We start from the raw sequence: 17,852 nt of genomic DNA, 5'->3' as shown, positions 1-17,852 counted from the left end.
ATTGATGTTTACAATATCCCTGAGCGGCAGGCGTTTCTCCCTTTTGCAGATGCTCAGTGGCTTGGCCGGAGATACATCCAAGTGGTGGGTGTAGCCTGGGGGTTCAATCCTCCTGTGGCGCCCCAGAACCCGGTGCCTCCTCCAACGTCCGGCATCTGATGAGGATCCGACCCAGGCGGGCGGCGGCGGGATTCGCTCTTCCCCTTCGCTCCCCGCGAGAAAGCCCCGAGGGCCGCGGCGGCGCAGAGCCGGTGACAGCTGAAGCTTAGGCGGGAAGCGGGAGGCGCGAGGCGGGAAGAGGGAGTTTGGGCCTCGGCAGCCGCCGTAAAAACACCGCTCTGGTCACCATGGCAACAGCGGGATGCCGCGAACGGCTTCTGGGCGGGGCCGGTCCCTCGGACGATTGGACCTAGCTTGGCGCGGAATCCGTGAATTGCCCGCAGCCCGAGGGTGCAGGTGATGGGTGCTGACCGACTGGGGAAGCCCGGAGTGTGGGGACTGAGGAGGGGAGTGGCCTGGGGCGCGCTGGAGCCTGCGAGGAAGGCGCCGCCTCGGATCCCCCGCCCCCCATTCCCCTTCCCGAATTCCACCCTCCGGCCCAGCCATGGCCTCAGTTTCCCCAAACAGGAAAGGGAAGGAGGGTGGGCACCCCGGTCTAACGGTGCCTCTCAGCCTCTGAGACCCAGAACCTTCCTTCTGCAGCTCCCGGACTGACTGGCTCTGCCCTTCCCCATGGACGTAAGTCCGGGCCCCTTCCCCTCTCTGGGCCCCCTCAGCGCCCTCTCCTAACCCCGAATGGGCCTGTCTTCCAGCACGGACTGGGGAGGGGGCTTCTACCCAACAGAGACTACAACCTGCCAGCTCAGGACGAGAGCTGTCAGGAAGAGTCCAGGAATGGACTTCCCACGGGAGGGCACATTTCTGGTATTCCTGGCAAGATAAGGAGTTGACCAAGTAATCCACGAGAAAAGGCATTTCCGGCAGAGGAAACAGCCTGGGGGTGAGAGGGAGGCTGCAGCATTTGGGGAACTGCTAGGGCTATCGTGTGTTTGGAAGAGGGGGAGGGAGAGAGGTAGGCAGGGCTAAATTGGGAATTTTGTCACTGACATAAGTTTTAAGTGCCAGGCGTGGTGGCTGTCGCCTGTAATTCCAGCTACTGAGGAGGCTGAGGTGGGAGGATCGTTTAAGCCCAGGAGCTCGAGGCTGCAGCGAGCCATGATCATGCCGCTGCACTCCAGCCTGGGTGACAGAGTGAGACACTGTCTCTAAAAAAATTGGCCAGGTGCGGTGGCTCATGCCTGGAATCCCAGCACTTCGGGAGGCCGAGGCGGGCGGATCACCTGAGATCAGGAGTTCAAGACCAGCCTGGCCAACATGGCAAAACCCCCTCTGTACTAAAAATACAAACATTAGCTGGGCGTGGTGGCGCGCACCTGTAATCCCAGCTACTAGGGAGGCTGAAGTAGGAGAATCGCTTGAACCCAGGTGGCAGAGGTTGCATGAACCAAGCTTGCCCCACTGCTCCAGCCTGGGTGACAGTGATACTCCATCTCAATAAGAATAATAATAATAAAATAAATAATAGAAAAAGTTTTAAGTGAGTTACTGGGAGCCATTGACGGATTGTAAGGGAGGGAGGGATACACAAGGACATCTGGTGTGGAAAGGGGCAAAATTGCAGGTTGGATGACAGGAGCCGGTAATGTGGGCTGAGGGATGGTAAAGGAGTGGCAAGGGAGTCAAAGACAAGAGATCTCTTTGGAGAGGCATTCCAGAAGGAAAATCAGTAAGCCCTAGAAGACTCTAGAATGCTGAAGTGCTTCATGTTGCTGAACTGGGAATGATAGGGAAAAAGGCAGGCTCGGGGCACAAGATAATGAGTCAGGGTGTAGTCCTGTTGACGCTCTCCCCACCATCTGGTGGCCTTTCCTCTCCCAGCCACCTCCTCGTCCCTCATGGTATTCCCGTGTTCCTGCAGCCCCTCTCCATCTCCTTGTCACCCCTTCCTCCTGTACTCGTCCAGGCCTCCTCTAGCCCGTGGAATCCAACCCCGGCTCCTGTCAGCAGCCCTCCCCTGCTGCTCCCCATCCCTGCCATCGTCTTCATCGCTGTGGGCATCTATTTGTTGCTGCTGGGTCTAGTCCTGCTGACTAGGAACTGCCTGCTGGTGAGGGGTCTGGTCGGGGATAAAGGGTGGGCTCTGGGGAAGAGGAATCCCGGTAACCTGTCCCTTCATCTGCAGGCTCTTACCCTGAGACACTTGACATTTAGCCCTTGCATCTATCCGTTTTGTGGTACCAGGGGGTCCCTCCTCTCCTGTCCCCAGCCAAACCTTTTCCTTTCCCCTCGGGAAAGCTGCCTTGGCTGTCACTACCTGCTGCCTATTCCACATCCTGAACCCTGTGACCTAGGCCCAGGGCTGCTGCGCGGACGGTAGCTCCCCCTGCAGGAAGCAAGGTTCCTCCGGGCCCCCAGACTGCTGCTGGACCTGTGCAGAAGCCTGCAACTTTCCTCTGCCTAGCCCGGCCCACTTCCTGGATGCCTGCTGCCCCCAGCCCACCAGAGCTGTGAGTTCCATTCCTACCCCCTGCCCCACTGAGCCCTGATCTAGGTATGATCGGTGCATTCATTTTTTTGCTCAACAACATTTATTACTGAGCACCTTCTCAAGGCCAGGCACGGTTCCAGGGCATGAATCATGTGCAGCCAGGTAAAAACAACCTATCAGATAATGTCTGGTGATGAAAGCTACTTGAAGAAAATAAAATAGGGTGCCAGCTGGAGAAAGGTGATGTGGGTAACATGTAGAGCACATAGCAAGCACTTCTAAATAAAAGTGAGCTAAATGAAAGTGAGCTAAATGAAAAAACAGCTCACACAGCTCCTTTCCGTTCACCGAATGAACTGTGTTCTAGGTATAGGGCCTCTTTACGGACCTTTGTTTTTCCCAACAACCCTGAGAACTGAGAACTAAGTTGTTTTTTTTTCTTTCCTCCCTCCAGAGCTGGGTCCTCCCGTCTCCTCCCCTCCCCTCTTCTTTTCTTTTTGTTGTTGTTTGAGACAGGGTTTCACTCTCTCGCCCAGGCTGGAGTGCAGTGGTGCGATCTAGGCTCACTGCAACCTCCACCTCCCAGGCTCAAGTGATTCTCCTGCCTCAGCCTCCTGAATAGCTGGGATTATAGGCTCACACAACTACCATACGGCTAATTTTTATATTTTTAGTAAAGACGGGGTTTCATCATGTTGGCCAGGCTGGTCTCGAACTCCTGACCTCAAATGATCCACCCGCCTTGGCTGCCCAAAGTGCTGGGATTACAGGCGTGAGCCACCATGGCCCAGCCATGGTTTTTTTTTTTTTTTTTTTTTTTTTGAGACGGAGTCTCGCTCTGTCGCCTAGGCTAGAGTACAGTGGTGTAATCTCAGCTCACTGCAGTGTCCACCTCCTGGGTTCAAGCAATTCTCCTGCCTCAGCCTCCTGAGTAGTAGGAATACAGGCGTGTGCCACCACGCCCAGCTAATTTTTGTATTTTTAGTAGAGACGGGGTTTCACCATGTTGGCCAGGCTGGTCTCGAACTCCTGACCTCAGGTGATCCAGAGCTGGGTATTTTTTAAAACCTATATGTTTTTTCTGATTACAAAAAGTATTATTTACAAAGTATACATATAGAAATACATGGAAAGTACCAATCACGTTACAAACCCGCTCTCTATCCCAAAGTTGCTGTGTTTTACATGTATCTCTCATATACTAATACAGTACTATCACTGCTGTATTTTACCATTATTTGGCAAAAATGGGGTGGTATCATGTAGGTTATTTCATCATACCTGCTACTGTCCCCCTATCCCCCGCCTTTTTTGAGACAGGATCTTGCTCTGTCACCCAGGCTGGAGTCTGGTGGTGCAATCATAGCTCACTGCAGCCTCTACCTCCTGGACTGAAGCAATCCTCCCACCTCAGCCTCCTGAGTAGCTGAGACTATAGGTGCATGCCACCACACCCAGCTAATGTTTATATCTTTCGCACAGATGGGGTTTCATGTTGTTGCCCAGGCTGGTGTTGAACTCCTGGGCTCAAGCGATCTGCCATCCTCAGCCTCCCAAAGTGCTGGGATTACAGGCGTGAGCCACCATGCCCAGCCTCTACTTGCCCTTTTTTTTTTTTTTGAGACGAGTCTTGCACTTGTCACCCAGGCTGGAGTGCAATGGTGCAATCTCGGCTCACCGCAATCTCTGCCTACTGGGTTCAAGCTATTCTCCTGCCTCAGCCTCCCAAGTAGCTGGGATTACAGGGATGCGCCACCACACTAGGCTAATTTTGTATTTTTAGTAGAGACAGGGTTTCTCCATGTTGGTCAGGGTGGTCTCGAACTCCCGACCTCAGGTGATCTGCCTGCCTCGGCCTCCTAAAGTGCTGGAATTACAGATGTGAGCCACCGGGCTCAGCCTCTACTTGCCCTTTTTAACCTGACATCACACTTCGCCACCTATCCATGCCTGTATGTGTAGACACATAAGGGTTACTGTCCTCCTCCTGCAGTGGGGAGTAAGCTGGCTTAGGGAAGTTTAGTGGCTTCTCCAGAGTGTTACGCAGGAGAGCCTTGCATCGCAAATAGCTCCACAGCATTAGCTGAGGTAGAATCCTCAGGGGAGAAGCCTGGCTTGGAGAAGACAAGCCTGTTTCTATTTGTGGGTTTAAAGATGTTAAATGTAATCGACCACCTTCCTGAGGAATGATTATTTTGAGCTCAGCGATTCAGACAGCAAAGCCCCTGCCCTTGGAGTGGTGACCTTCCTTCCCTAGGATGGAAGGGGAGGATAAAAGCAAATTCATAACTTGGGCATATGGTGATTGGTGCTAATCCCTGGCATGTTTTCAGTTTTGAAGTAAATTGTGGGGCAAGGAGCGCTTTTTCAGATAATCACCTTCTGGTTTGCCAGGGGCAGTCAGCAGAGGGGTCTCAGGTTTGGGGCTGAGGGGCAGAAGGGCAAAAGGAGGAGACCTTGGGTTCTGAAAACTCCTGTCTTGGCGTGGTGGCACTCGCCTGTAATCCCAGCTACTGGAAAGGCTGAGGCAGGAGAATCGCTTGAACCTGGGAGGTAGAGGTTGCAGTGAGCTGAGATCAGGCCACTGCACTCCAGCCTGGGTGACAGAGTGAGACTCTGTCTCAAAAAAAAAAACCAAAGCAAAAAAACCTCCTGCCTTAGAGGAGATGCTCCATTAGAAAATGATTTCTGGCCCCCTGTCCTGGGGATGCCGCCCCCTACCCCTTCTGTCTATTTGAAGTGAATAGCCAGGGACTCATCACCTCCTTGGGAGAGAGGATGGGTGAGGTGCATTGTAAGGATAGACTGGGCCTTCCCACCTTCCCCACAGAGGGCTGCAAGAACTTTCAAACCTGGAGACATCAGGCCCTGATCCTCTCTGGTTTCTGCTGGAGCTAGGAAGGGATTTAACAGGGTGGAGGGCAGGGCAGGTTCTTTCTGTCCTTGAGCTATCTTTCCACAAAGTACATTTAAGTCCCTCCCTCTTCAGTTTCCTTGTAATAACAGCCCAGAAGGTTACAAATGTCTTGCCACTTGGCAGCTGTAGACACTGAGGCTTACGGAGGTTGGAGTGACTTGGAGGTTATATGGCTGGATCAGCTGGAATAGAAACCCAGGTTTCTCTTCCTTACTGAGGGAGAAACATGCCTGCTCGCCTGCTCTGCTTCTTTTTTTTTTTCTTTTTTCTTTTTTTTTTTTTGAGACGGAGTCTTGTTCTGTCACCCATGCTGGAGTGCAGTGGTGCAATCTTGGCTCGCTTCAACCTCCGCCTCTCGGGTTCAAGCGATTCTCCTGCCTCAGCCTCCCGAGTAGCTGGGATTACAGGTGCCCGCCACCACACCTGGCTAATTTTTTGTATTTTTAGTAGAGATGGGGTTTCGTGTTGGCCAGGATGGTCTTGATCTCCTGACCTCGTGATCCGCCCGCCTTGGCCTCCCAAAGTGCTGGGATTACAGGCGTGAGCCACCACGCCTGGCCTGCTCTGCTGCTTTCATGTGCATGTTGCAAGGTTCTCATTCATTCATTCATTCATTGACTCACTCACCAAAGATTTATGGAGTTACTGTTGAGGCACTGTCTAGGGCCTTGGGGACTCAGCAGAAACAAGATGGAGAAGGTCCCCAGCCTCGCAGGGCTTCCATTCTGGTGATGGAGAGAGAGAAATAACCAGGCCATTACAACAGAGGGTGAGAAATGACGTGCTATGGAGCAGCGGTTGCTCAGCCCTGCATGCGATCAGAAGCAGGTACAGGACTTAAAAGGAAAGCCAGGCATCTAGGCCCCACACTGAGGTCTGGGCTGGGGCTAGAGTTTGTGAATCTTTTACAAGTTCTCATATGATTCTGATGCACACCAGGTTAAGAACCACTGCTGAGGGAAGAAGCTATGATAAGAATAGCTCTCTTTCAGGCCGGGTGCGGTGGCTCATGCCTGTAATCCTAGCACTTTGGGAGGCCAAGGCGGGCAGATCACAAGGTCAGGAGTTCGAGACCATCCTGGCTAACACGGTAAAACCCCGTCTCTACTAAAATACAAAAAAAATTAGCCGGGCGTGGTGGCGGGCGCCTGTAGTCCCAGCTACTCGGGAGGCTGAGGCAGGAGAATGGTGTAAAACCCGGGAGGCGGACCTTGCAGTGAGCCGAGATCGTGCCACTGCACTCCAGCCTGGGAGACAGAGCAAGATTCCGTCTCAAAAAAAAAAAAAAATAATAATAATATCTTTCTTTTTTTTTTTTTCCCCCAGACAGGGTCTCCCTTGTCACCCAGGCTGGAGTGCAGTGCTCCCTCTGTTGCCCAGGCTGGAATGCGGTAGTGTAATCTCGGCTCACTGCAACCTCCGTCTCCCAGGTTCAAGTGATTCTCCTGACTCAGCCTCCCAAGTAGCTGAGATTACAGGCACCTGCCACCATGCCCGGCTAAAGTTTGTATTTTTAGTAGAGACAGGTTTTCACCATGTTGGCCAGGCTGGTCTTGAATTCCTGACCTCAGGTGATCCACCTGCCTTGGCCTCCCAAAGTGCTGCGATTACATACAGGCGTGAGTCGCCGTGCCCGGCCAAGAACAGCTCTCTTTCGTCCAGCACTCACTACTTACCAGGCATCGTGCTTAGTTCCTTCCACCGATTCCCCACAATGGCCTTATGAACTAGGTCTTATATTTTTTCATTTTATTTTATTTTATTCTTTTGAGACGGAGTCTCACTCTGTTGCCCAGGCTAGAGTGCAGTAAAACAATCTCGGCTCACTGCAATCTCCACCTCCTGGGTTTAAGCAAGTCTCCCACCTCAGCCTCCCAAGTAGCTGGGACCACAGGCGTGCGCCACCACGCCCAGCTAATTTTCGTATTTTTAATAGAGATGATGTTTCACCATGTTGGCCAGGCTAGTCTTGAACTCCTGATCTCAGATGGTGCGCCCGCCTTGGCCTCCCAAAGTGCTGGGATTACAGGTGTGAGCCACCACACCTGGCCTTAGGTGTAAGATTCCTATAAATGAGGAAACTGAGGCTGAAAAAATGAATTAGCCAAGCTGAGGTTCAAACCCAGGCCTTACTGACTCTAGGGCCTGAGCTTTAACCATCTATACGATGATGGCTGGCTCTCACAGAGACAACAGGAAAAATTCAAGTGAAAAACTCTCCTGAGAGCCAGGAGAGACACAAGGGTTAACAGTCTTGCGGAGTCCTTGTTTAATGTACTTAAACAGCAGATTCCTTCCAGAAGCCACATGGCTGCTTGTAACGGTTGAGAAATCCATTAGCCAGTTATTAATGACAAGATCTAAACCCTTCCAAGGGAGAGAGCCAAGAAATGCTTTTAATACCCTCTTTTCTGAGGTAATGGCAGCAGAGCCTCTCTCAGCCATGGGTTCTGTGCACAGAATGATGGTGTGGTCCTTCAAAAGCCTGCAGAAGTGATTTCATCCCCAGACTGAGACTCCCTAGAGACACCCCAAATCACACCCTCATCAAACACAAGAAAATCACTTCTCTCTCCCCCTTCCACCATGACGGTTCTAGCCTCCCCCAAGGAGGCAGTTCTGTTGACAGTAGCACAGCCCAATTCAGACCCCTGTCCCGGCAGGTGGCAGGTCCCCTCCCCTCACTGCAGCCCCTAGTGATATCTGATCTCACCAGCCATCTGACACCACACCCCGAAACCTCAGCTGTTGGAAAGGTCATTCCCCTATTCCTGGCTTGGCCAAGTTTCTGATTGAACTGTACAACTGTGACTGTCACTACCTCTGCCTCTGGCCTCAAGGAGCCAATCTTCTGTCACACAGCCATCCTGGGCCACTTCAGCCATTTGGCCTGACTCCAGCCCATGCCTAAGGCAGTTGCGGGTCATCCCTGTCCCAGGGGAGGACAGCAGTGCACTGGATAGACCAGTTCTCCCTTCTTGCCTCTAAGGACACGCTGCTCCTATTCCCCCAAGAGACAGACATTGTTTCCTCCAGGAGCTGAGAAGCCCTCTTCTTTCTTCTTTGCCTAAAGAAGGCAAATGATATGCTTAGATTCATCCATTCATTCAGCATTCATTTATATCTCAGACACCTGCTGAGCATGAGTCCAGTGCTAGCTCAGTGGACAATATGGGATGAGCTGCCCCTGCCCTGGCAGACCCAGAGAGAGGCTGATGCTCCTGGCACTGGGAGGCAGAGGGCTCAAGAGGGATTGTAGGCAGGACTGTACATCCCAGCTCCATTCCCATCACTTGCCTCTCTGTCTATGCCTCCATTTCCTTTTTTTTTTTTTTTTTTTTTTTTTTTGAGGCAGAGTCTTGTTCTGTTGCCCAGGCTGGAGTGCAGTGGGTCCATCTCGGCTTACTGCAACCTCTGCCTCCCAGGCTCAAGCGATTCTCCTGCTTCAGGCTTCTGAGTAGCTAGGATTACAGGTGCACGCCACCACGCCCAGCTAATTTTTGTGTTTTTAGTAGAGAAGAGGTTTCGCCATGTTGGCCCAGCTGGTCCTGAATTCCTGACCTTAAGTGATCCGCCCACCTTGGCCTCCCAAGTTGTTGGGATTACAGGCATGAGCCACCATGTCCAACCATCCATTTTCTCTTTTGTAAAGAAGCCCATTACTCAGGATTCTGGTAATTAAAAAATATAAGGCTGGGCGCGGTGGCTCACACCTGTAATCCCAGCACTTTGGGAGGCCGAGGTGGGCGGATCACCTGAGGTCAGGAGTTCGAGACCAGCCTGACTAACATGGTGAAACCCTGTCTCTACTAAAAATACAAAAATTAGCTGGGCGTAGTGGCGGGCGCCTGTAATCCCAGCTACTCAGGAGGCTGAGACAGGAGAATCACTTGAACCTGGGAGGCAGAGGTTGCCCCAAGCTGAGATCCCGCCATTGCACTCCAGCCTGGGCGACAGAGCAAGACTCTGTTTGAAAAAACAAACAAACAAATAGATCTAATTCTTTTAAAAACATGAAAATTGATTGGGCGCAGTGGCGCATGCCTGTAATCCCAGCACTTTGGGAGACCAAGGTGGGTTTAGCCCAGGAGTTTGAGACTAGCCTGGGCAACATGATGAAACCCTGTCTCTACAAAAAAATACAAAAAATGAATTAGCCAGGCGTGGTGGCACGTGCCTGTAATCCCAGCTACTTGGGAGGCTGAGGCAGGAGAATCGCTTGAACCCAGGAGGCGGAGGTTGCAGTGAGCCGAGACCGCGCCATTGCACTCCAGCCTGGCAACAGAGCGAGACTCCGTCTCAAAAAAAAAAAAAAAAGTACAAAAAATGAGCCGAGCACAGTGGTTCGTGCCTGTAATCCCAGCACTTTGGGAGGCCAAGGCGGGCAGATACCTGAGGTCAGGAATTCAAGACCAGCCTGGTCAACATAGCGAAACCCCGTCTCTACTAAAAATACAAAATTAGCCAAGTGTGGTGGCACATGCCTGTAATCCCACCTACTTGGGAGGCTGAGGCAGGAGAACCGCTTGAATCCAGAGGTGGAAGTTGCAGTGAGTGGAGATCACGCCATTGTGCTCCAGCCTGGGCAACAGGAGTGAAACTCCATCTCGGAAAAAAAAAAAAAAAAAAATGGCCGGGCACAGTTGCTCACTCCTTTAATCTTAGCACTTTGGGAGGCTGAGGCAGGTGGATCACCTGAGGCCAGGAGTTCGAAACCAGCCTGACCAACATGGTGAAACCCCCATCTCTACTACAAATACAAAAATTAGCCGGGTGTGGTGGCTCACGCCTGTAGTTCAGCTACTCAGAAGGCTGAGGCAGAACTACTTGAACCCAGGAGGTGGAGGTTGCAGTGAGCCAAGATCGCACCATTGCACTCCACCCTGGGCAACAGAGTGAGACCCTGTCTCAAAAAAAAAAAATTAAAAATATGTAAATTGCCATTTTCAAAGATACCTGTAAAGATTTTTAAAATCATTCATGAATGCGGTCTGTTCGTTGCACAGAGTAGATGCTCGAAAATGGTGAATGAGACCCTCTATTTTGGTCTCATGCTGAAGAAGTCCATAAAGCCCACAAGTCATTTTCATGATGGACAGAAAAATGTGTGTGCTTTCTCTGTCTACTGCCTCAACTGCACAGACCCCGGGACTGTAGCAGAACCATCTTTTGAGCTTGACACCGGGAGGCCCAAATTCTAGCATGGGACCCAGGGCCAGTTGCTCTGTGGTCCTCAGTCTCCTCACCCATAAAATGGGAAGGAGAGAACCCTGAATCATTGCTTCTAGCTCCTGAACTCAGTTGTTCAGAACAAGGACTCACTGCTGATTTTTCAACAGCACAGGGAATTGCACTGTTCCTGGGAATGATGGACAGTACCCTCTGTTCCACTGGGCAAGTGAGATTTCCCAGGCCTCTCTGTTCCCTTCTTCCCTTAGAGAGCAACAGACGTGGCCCCATCCCACCTCCCTCAACCCTCTCTCTCCTCCCTCAGGACTGGGCACCTCGCTGCCCCCGCTGCTGCCCACTCTGCGACTGTGCCTGTACGTGCCAGCTCCCCGACTGCCAGAGCCTCAACTGTCTCTGCTTCGAGATCAAGCTCCGATGAGGACCCAGGGCCCCTGCCCTCTGGGGAGCGGCCAGCCCCCAGGGCCCATGTGCCCTCCTCCCTGAAGAGCCTTTCCCCACGCCACTGGAACCACAGATGGCCTGCCGAGCACCCAGGCCTGGGAACTGGAAGTGGCAGCGCAGGGCCTGGCTCCCTGCAGGGCAGGACTCTTGGCCGGCTGGACGGCAGCTCCTCTGGAGGGCCGGAAAAGAGAGGGGCTAGTGCTCGGGCAGGTGCCCTGGCTTCCCTTCCCCTCCACACGTCAACGATTCTATTTGAAGTTGGGCAGGGGGGTGGCGCTGCTCACCACACACAAGTGTTATAGGAGGAGTCTGGCCCTTGAGTACCGGGTACGCAGGGGTGCCTCAACCACACTCCGTCCACGGACTCTCCGTTATTTTAGGAGGTGAGTGTAGTGCCAGTATCTACTCTCCTTCTTAAAAAAAACCAGGGCTCCAGAGAATCAGAACAGCCACCATCACCGCAAGGAGTCAAGGGAGGAGGGAGATTAGAGGAGCCAGGGAGGGTGGCAGGGAGGCCACGTGATCCGAGTCCCCTCACCCCTTTCCTTCCCACAGGTCCCTGGCCAAAGATTTATTTCTCTTGACAACCAAGGGCCTCCGTCTGGATTTCCAAGGAAGAATTTCCTCTGAAGCACCGGTGAGTGGGCAGGGGCTCCCTCCCCATCAATAGGGCCGACCCAAGTCTTCCTCCCCCTTCCCCCATGCCGGGCCCCATGCTAGTGTGAATGTCAGGGGCTTCAGGTTTCCCTAAATATAGGTCCCTGCCAGAGGATCCGTGGCGGGAAAAGGGCAGGGGTCATTAGAGAAGATCGGGGACACATGTGGGGCGGGCACGAGCTGCCTTATAACCAGCCCGGGAACCCCTAGCTCACTCGCTGCTGACCAGGCTCTGCCGGCTCCTTCAGCCTCGCCGCAGGTGGGCCCCTTGCAGGACCGGGCCGGGGTGGGGATGGGGTTGGGCCAACAGGGTCCAGATGGGGTCCGGGTGAGGAGGGGAGATTTGGAAGATAGGAGCAGGGGGCTCAGCATCTGGGAGGCAGATCAGTTCGGGGACGGATTTTCTTTTGGAGAAGGAAGTCAGGCTCAAGGAAGACGTTTGGCAGGAACTGTGACCCCGCATGCCAGAGGCCGAGCAGCGGCCGGTGCATAGCCGCGCATTCTGGTTTTCTGTGGCGCAGAGGACTACCAGCCTGGCTGCGGCGGCCCGGCGGAGAGCGCGCACGCATGCGCGACCCAGCCCGGCCTGCCAGCCTGGAACTCGGATGGGGAGGTCTCGCCTCCGCGCGCCGCTAGTTCCGCCGCCTTCTCGCGCTCCCTGCGTGTCCTCTCGATGCCCTTTCCTCCGCCTCCCTTACGCCTGGGCCAGTGACAGGGTGTCGGCTCCGCGCCGATTCAGCCCGCGGGCGAGGCAGGCTAACGCACGACTGCGCGATGTGGCCCCTATGGTGACACGCGCTGCAGCCGCGAAGGCCGGAAGCTGGGGCGGTCCCGGGCCGCGCGCGCTGGGCCTGGAATGCGAAACTCAGCCTCCTTCGTTTCCGACTTTTCCATCCGCGTCCTCCACTTCCCCGTTCCGCCCTCCTCCATTGCCAACATTCTGGCTGAGTCACGGCGCCCCAGAGCGCGCCAGGCTGGGGGAAAGGAGCAGAAGGGAGGGCCCTAGCGACCCGCGGGATGTGGTCCGAGTCACGTCCGAGGGGGGTGGGGAGGGATCGTGTTCTCGGCACCCGCCCCTTCCTAGCGCGGCCTCTGGGCTGCGCCTCTCGGGGGCGGCCCATAGCCCAGTCCGTCGCCTGCCATTGGACGCCGCCCGCTCCTCGTAAAGGAAAAAGCTCGGCGGAGGGCGGAGTGGTGCCTTTAAAAGGCCGGGCGCCGCTTTCCGCCTGCCCGCCCCCTGCGCCGCCCCCTCCGAGGCTAAATCGGCTGCGTTCCTCTCGGAACGCGCCGCAGAAGGGGTCCTGGTGACGAGTCCCGCGTTCTCTCCTTGAATCCACTCGCCAGCCCGCCGCCCTCTGCCGCCGCACCCTGCACACCCGCCCCTCTCCTGTGCCAGGTGAGCGCCCCTCTTCACGTGCGGGGACCAGGGACCGTGGAGAGGGATCTTGGGGGCAGTGGCGGGTTGGGCGTCCGCGTGGAGGCCTCCCCCACCCCATGCCAGCGTCTCCCCACTACCAGGCACACACAGGCTCCCCGGCCCCTCCAGCCTGAGGTCCTCTAACTGCGCAATGCAGCGGCTGCGCGCGCTGAGTCATGGCGGGGGAGGAAGCCGGACGAGATGAAGGACCATTTCCCCCCTTTTCTTGCAGGGACCCCTGTGGCAAAGGATTAGGGCCCCTTAGCCCTGGCGGGGATCCTAAGAGGCAGTGAGGGGTGGGGGCCGGCCCATGTACAGCCCCAGGGTTCTCGCAAGTGGGAGCTTGGTTTCTGCCCTGGGAAACGGGGCGCCCTTCGCGAGGAGGGGAACCCCTCCGCGGTGCTTGGTGCCCCCTTAACACTTTCCCTGTCTCTCCTTATCGGGCTACCTTGATTCTGAGCCCGGAACAGCTGCAGCCATGCGAAGCGACGGGAGCATTTTTCAGGGGAAGGCGCTTGCTCCTCCACGTTCTTGCCCCGTAGGAACAGTGACGATGGCAAAGCTTACCGCTTTCCTCGCCTCGGGCTAGGGCTTGTTCCGCCGCCCTTTCCTGGGCTTCTCCTTGCTCTCTTATATTTTTCCTAATGCCCCTTTCCTACCACCTGCCCCCTCCCTTGTGGGGAAAAGCCTGACCTTGGGATGTCCTTGAAGCCTTGGAGCCCGGGCCAGCCCTGGGATCTTGAGTGGATTGGAAGGAACACCCCAGTGGCAGTCAGAAGAGCTGGGTTCTAATCTCAGATCTGGCTCCGGGGTTGCTGTGTGGCTTGAAGCACAGACCTTTCCCATATCTGGGCCCTTTCCCACGAGGGTGTTGGGCCCTCTGCTTGATTCACGATCTTTACATTCTAAAATACTCCGGTTCGGTTTTGTTTTCAGGCAAGGTGACCCCATGGCAAGGCGCAAGCCAGAAGGGTCCAGCTTCAACATGACCCACCTGTCCATGGCTATGGCCTTTTCCTTTCCCCCAGTTGCCAGTGGGCAACTCCACCCTCAGCTGGGCAACACCCAGCACCAGACAGAGTTAGGAAAGGTACAGGGGCAAGCCTAGCAAAGGGAAGTTGGGCGTAAGAGAGAGCTGGGGACCAGAAGTGCCCCAGGGCCTGCTGGGTGTGGGGCAGGGGAGGTAGGGAACATTTCCCTGACCTCCAGGAGAGGGGCCCTGCTCATCGGGAGATGATGGGAAACCCTAGCTAACTAGTCCTTCCCCTCTGTTTCCTGTATCCAGGAACTTGCTACTACCAGCACCATGCCCTACCAATATCCAGCACTGACCCCGGAGCAGAAGAAGGAGCTGTCTGACATCGCTCACCGCATCGTGGCACCTGGCAAGGGCATCCTGGCTGCAGATGAGTCCACTGGTGCGGGCAGGAGACAGAATGGGTGGAGGGTGCAGGGTTGGGAGTGGCAGGCTGATCCCTAATTCCCATGTGACACTCCCAGGGAGCATTGCCAAGCGGCTGCAGTCCATTGGCACCGAGAACACCGAGGAGAACCGGCGCTTCTACCGCCAGCTGCTGCTGACAGCTGACGACCGCGTGAACCCCTGCATTGGGGGTGTCATCCTCTTCCATGAGACACTCTACCAGAAGGCGGATGATGGGCGTCCCTTCCCCCAAGTTATCAAATCCAAGGGCGGTGTTGTGGGCATCAAGGTAAGGGGAGGGCCTCAGGACGTGAGGTTTGAGATGGAAGTGGAGGAAGGAAATCCAGGTTAGTGAGGCAGGGAATGAATGCTGGATTGGTGGCCTAGAGACTTGCATGGAGCCTGCTTCAGGCTTAGGGCATTTACTCGACATTTTTAATCCTCACAATTCTGAGAGAACGGTATCATTCCCACTTTACACATGAAAATCTCAGAAGCTCAGGGAAGTGAAGTGTTTTGCTCAGAGTAAGTGGCAGAGCCCCAGTCTGACACCCAATTCACTCAACATTTCTGTTGTCAAATAACATCCCAGTGTATCCTGTCTCAGAGGATTGTTACTAAGTGAAAATATTTTAATTTAATTGTAACTAAGTATTTGAGTAACTAAACATTTTAAGTAAATTTTTTTTTTTTTTTTTTTTTGAGATGGAGTCTCGCTGTCTCCCAGGCTGGAGTGCAGTGGCGCGATCTCTTGGCTCACTGCAAGTTCCGCCTCCCAGGTTCACGCCATTCTCCTGCCTCAGCCTCCCGAGTAGCTGGGACTACAGGCGCCCGCCACCACCCAGCTAATTTTTTTTTGTATTTTTAGTAGAGACTGGGTTTCACCATGTTAGCCAGGATGGTCTCAATCTCCTGATCTCGTGATCTGCCCACCTCGGCCTCCCAAAGTGCTGGGATTACAGGCATGAGCCACCATGCGCGGCTTAAGTAACTAAATATTTTAATTGTAACTAAGTGAAAATATTTGCCAGCCCTGAGATGCAGCTTAAGGGATTAAGTAAATGTGGGGGAAGACTGGGGCTAAAGAAGAGGAAAGAGGGGCACGCCCAGCTACCTAGGAGGCTGAGGCGGGAGGATCACTTGAGTCCAGGAAGTGGAGGCTTCAGTGAGCTGAGATTCCACCACTGTACTCCAGCCGGGGCGACAGTGGAAAGGGTGCTAGAGGTCATTTCCTGTGTCTTAATGTTGTTACCCTGACCCCAACAGGTAGACAAGGGCGTGGTCCCCCTGGCAGGGACAAATGGCGAGACTACCACCCAAGGTGAGAACTGTTTGATTCTCTGCCCTACGAACCCAACCAGAGCAGGTTTGGGTGCTGGGAGGAGTGGAAACCACATGCCCTTCCCCACCGTGCTCTGACCCCTCCCTCTTCTCTTAGGGTTGGATGGGCTGTCTGAGCGCTGTGCCCAGTACAAGAAGGATGGAGCTGACTTCGCCAAGTGGCGTTGTGTGCTGAAGATTGGGGAACACACCCCCTCAGCCCTCGCCATCATGGAAAATGCCAATGTTCTGGCCCGTTATGCCAGTATCTGCCAGCAGGTGGGCCTGCAGGTCCTCAATAGGCCACCTCCCACCTCATTTGGTTCCAGTGTTGTTAACTTGCCTATTACCTGCCATGATGCCTACCTCCCCAAAAGCAAGCATCAGCTTTGGCCCGTGGAGGACACTCAAGGGCTGTTCGAGGCAGAGGGGCCAAGGAGGGATGGTGGGTGGATCTGAGGTGGCTCCTGTCTCCTGTAATCTGAGGGCTTTGAAGCCTGAGTCCCTGGCATCATCAAGATACGGTCTTGACCAGTGGCTGTGGAGAGCTGTAGGTGGGACTCCGGGTTAGGAGGCCTCACAGTGACCCTGTCCCTCGCCCTGCAGAATGGCATTGTGCCCATCGTAGAGCCTGAGATCCTCCCTGATGGGGACCATGACTTGAAGCGCTGCCAGTATGTGACCGAGAAGGTAAATGGCTACCTGCCTGACCAGTGCAAGGTGGCTGGGCGGGGACCCTGGGGCTAACCCCTATCCTCTCCTCCACCCCACTACCCACCGTGCGCCTGCTCTGCTCCAGGTGCTGGCTGCTGTCTACAAGGCTCTGAGTGACCACCACATCTACCTGGAAGGCACCTTGCTGAAGCCCAACATGGTCACCCCAGGCCATGCTTGCACCCAGAAGTTTTCTCATGAGGAGATTGCCATGGCGACTGTCACAGCGCTGCGCCGCACAGTGCCCCCCGCTGTCACTGGTGAGGCCCACACTCTCATCTTGATCTCTATGCAGTAGATAAGCTCCACCCACAACCCTATGCCCATTTGGACGGATTTCCATGGCAACTTCCACCAGCTCCTGCCAGCTTCCTGGGTCTCTGACCACAGCCCCTCTCGCCTCACCCCTGCTCTACAGGGATCACCTTCCTGTCTGGAGGCCAGAGTGAGGAGGAGGCGTCCATCAACCTCAATGCTATTAACAAGTGCCCCCTGCTGAAGCCCTGGGCCCTGACCTTCTCCTACGGCCGAGCCCTGCAGGCCTCTGCCCTGAAGGCCTGGGGCGGGAAGAAGGAGAACCTGAAGGCTGCGCAGGAGGAGTATGTCAAGCGAGCCCTGGTAAGGATAGGCAGGAGGTGGGCAGGGTGCCTGGGTGGATGGGACTCGGAGAAGAGCCCTTCTCACTCCACCCCTCTCCCTGCTTAGGCCAACAGCCTTGCCTGTCAAGGAAAGTACACTCCGAGCGGTCAGGCTGGGGCTGCTGCCAGCGAGTCCCTCTTCGTCTCTAACCACGCCTATTAAGCGGAGCTGTTCCCAGGCTGCCCCCAACACTCCAGGCCCTGCCCCCTCCCACTCTTGAAGAGGAGGCCTCCTCCTCGGGGCTCCAGGCTGGCTTGCCCGCGCTCTTTCCTCCCTCGTGACAGTGGTGTGTGGTGTCGTCTGTGAATGCTAAGTCCATCACCCTTTCCGGCACACTGCCAAATAAACAGCTATTTAAGGGGGAGTCGGCCGTCCGTGTCTTGTGGTGTCTAATGCAGGGGAGGGCCTGGGGAGGTAGCAGAGCCCAGAAGAAGAAAGAGCCCCTGTTCTCTGTTTTTTCTGGGCAGAAAAGGAGTGAAAGGTGAAAGGACCTTCCTGCTCTGTTTTATACTTGGCCAGGGCTTCAAGAAAGGCTGAGAGCTTGTGACATTTTCTTCCAGCCACTGCAGGCTCTGCCCCTTCACCT

General features: G+C 54.7%; 2 protein-coding genes across 6 annotated transcripts; both read left to right on the top strand.

The window, feature by feature from the left end:
- Positions 1 to 365: 365 nt before the first annotated feature.
- Positions 366 to 11,073, top strand: LOC129135257 (keratin-associated protein 10-2). 2 transcript variants are annotated; one of them, XM_054669200.2, is made up of 5 exons: positions 366 to 456; positions 703 to 738; positions 2,024 to 2,167; positions 2,412 to 2,567; positions 10,960 to 11,073. In XM_054669200.2, the coding sequence occupies exons 2-5, from the start codon at positions 733 to 735 to the stop codon at positions 11,071 to 11,073; spliced, it is 420 nt and encodes a 139-aa protein (XP_054525175.1). In that variant the 5' UTR covers positions 366 to 456; positions 703 to 732. The 2 variants fall into 2 exon arrangements, with proteins under 2 accessions (XP_054525175.1, XP_054525176.1); XM_054669201.2 differs by lacking the exon at positions 2,024 to 2,167.
- ALDOA (aldolase, fructose-bisphosphate A) lies at positions 10,960 to 17,630 on the top strand. Of its 4 annotated transcripts, XM_016928493.4 has the most exons (10): positions 10,960 to 11,479; positions 11,652 to 11,733; positions 14,456 to 14,588; positions 14,671 to 14,882; positions 15,860 to 15,914; positions 16,032 to 16,192; positions 16,520 to 16,603; positions 16,713 to 16,887; positions 17,046 to 17,245; positions 17,333 to 17,630. In XM_016928493.4, the coding sequence occupies exons 3-10, from the start codon at positions 14,477 to 14,479 to the stop codon at positions 17,426 to 17,428; spliced, it is 1,095 nt and encodes a 364-aa protein (XP_016783982.1). In that variant the 5' UTR covers positions 10,960 to 11,479; positions 11,652 to 11,733; positions 14,456 to 14,476; the 3' UTR covers positions 17,429 to 17,630.
- Positions 17,631 to 17,852: the final 222 nt, after the last annotated feature.

This window comes from Pan troglodytes, chromosome 18, assembly GCF_028858775.2.
Source record: "Pan troglodytes isolate AG18354 chromosome 18, NHGRI_mPanTro3-v2.0_pri, whole genome shotgun sequence".
Taxonomy (NCBI): Eukaryota; Metazoa; Chordata; class Mammalia; order Primates; family Hominidae; genus Pan; species Pan troglodytes.
The sequence above is the reverse complement of the archived record's forward strand: the minus strand, read 5'-3'. Positions and strand labels throughout refer to the sequence as shown.

What these genes read in the sequence shown, in the direction of transcription:
- ALDOA (XM_016928489.4), top strand. Translation starts at nt 14,120, where the DNA reads ATGGCAAGGCGCAAGCCAGAAGGGTCCAGCTTCAACATGACCCACCTG. An exon ending in GCGGTGTTGTGGGCATCAAG is followed by an intron (nt 14,883 to 15,859) that starts GTAAGGGGAGGG and finishes TGACCCCAACAG; the next exon opens with GTAGACAAGGGCGTGGTCCC. An exon ending in AGTGCCCCCCGCTGTCACTG is followed by an intron (nt 16,888 to 17,045) that starts GTGAGGCCCACA and finishes CCTGCTCTACAG; the next exon opens with GGATCACCTTCCTGTCTGGA.
- LOC129135257 (XM_054669200.2), top strand. An exon ending in TGACTAGGAACTGCCTGCTG is followed by an intron (nt 2,168 to 2,411) that starts GTGAGGGGTCTG and finishes CCTGTGACCTAG; the next exon opens with GCCCAGGGCTGCTGCGCGGA. An exon ending in GCCCCCAGCCCACCAGAGCT is followed by an intron (nt 2,568 to 10,959) that starts GTGAGTTCCATT and finishes CTCCTCCCTCAG; the next exon opens with GACTGGGCACCTCGCTGCCC.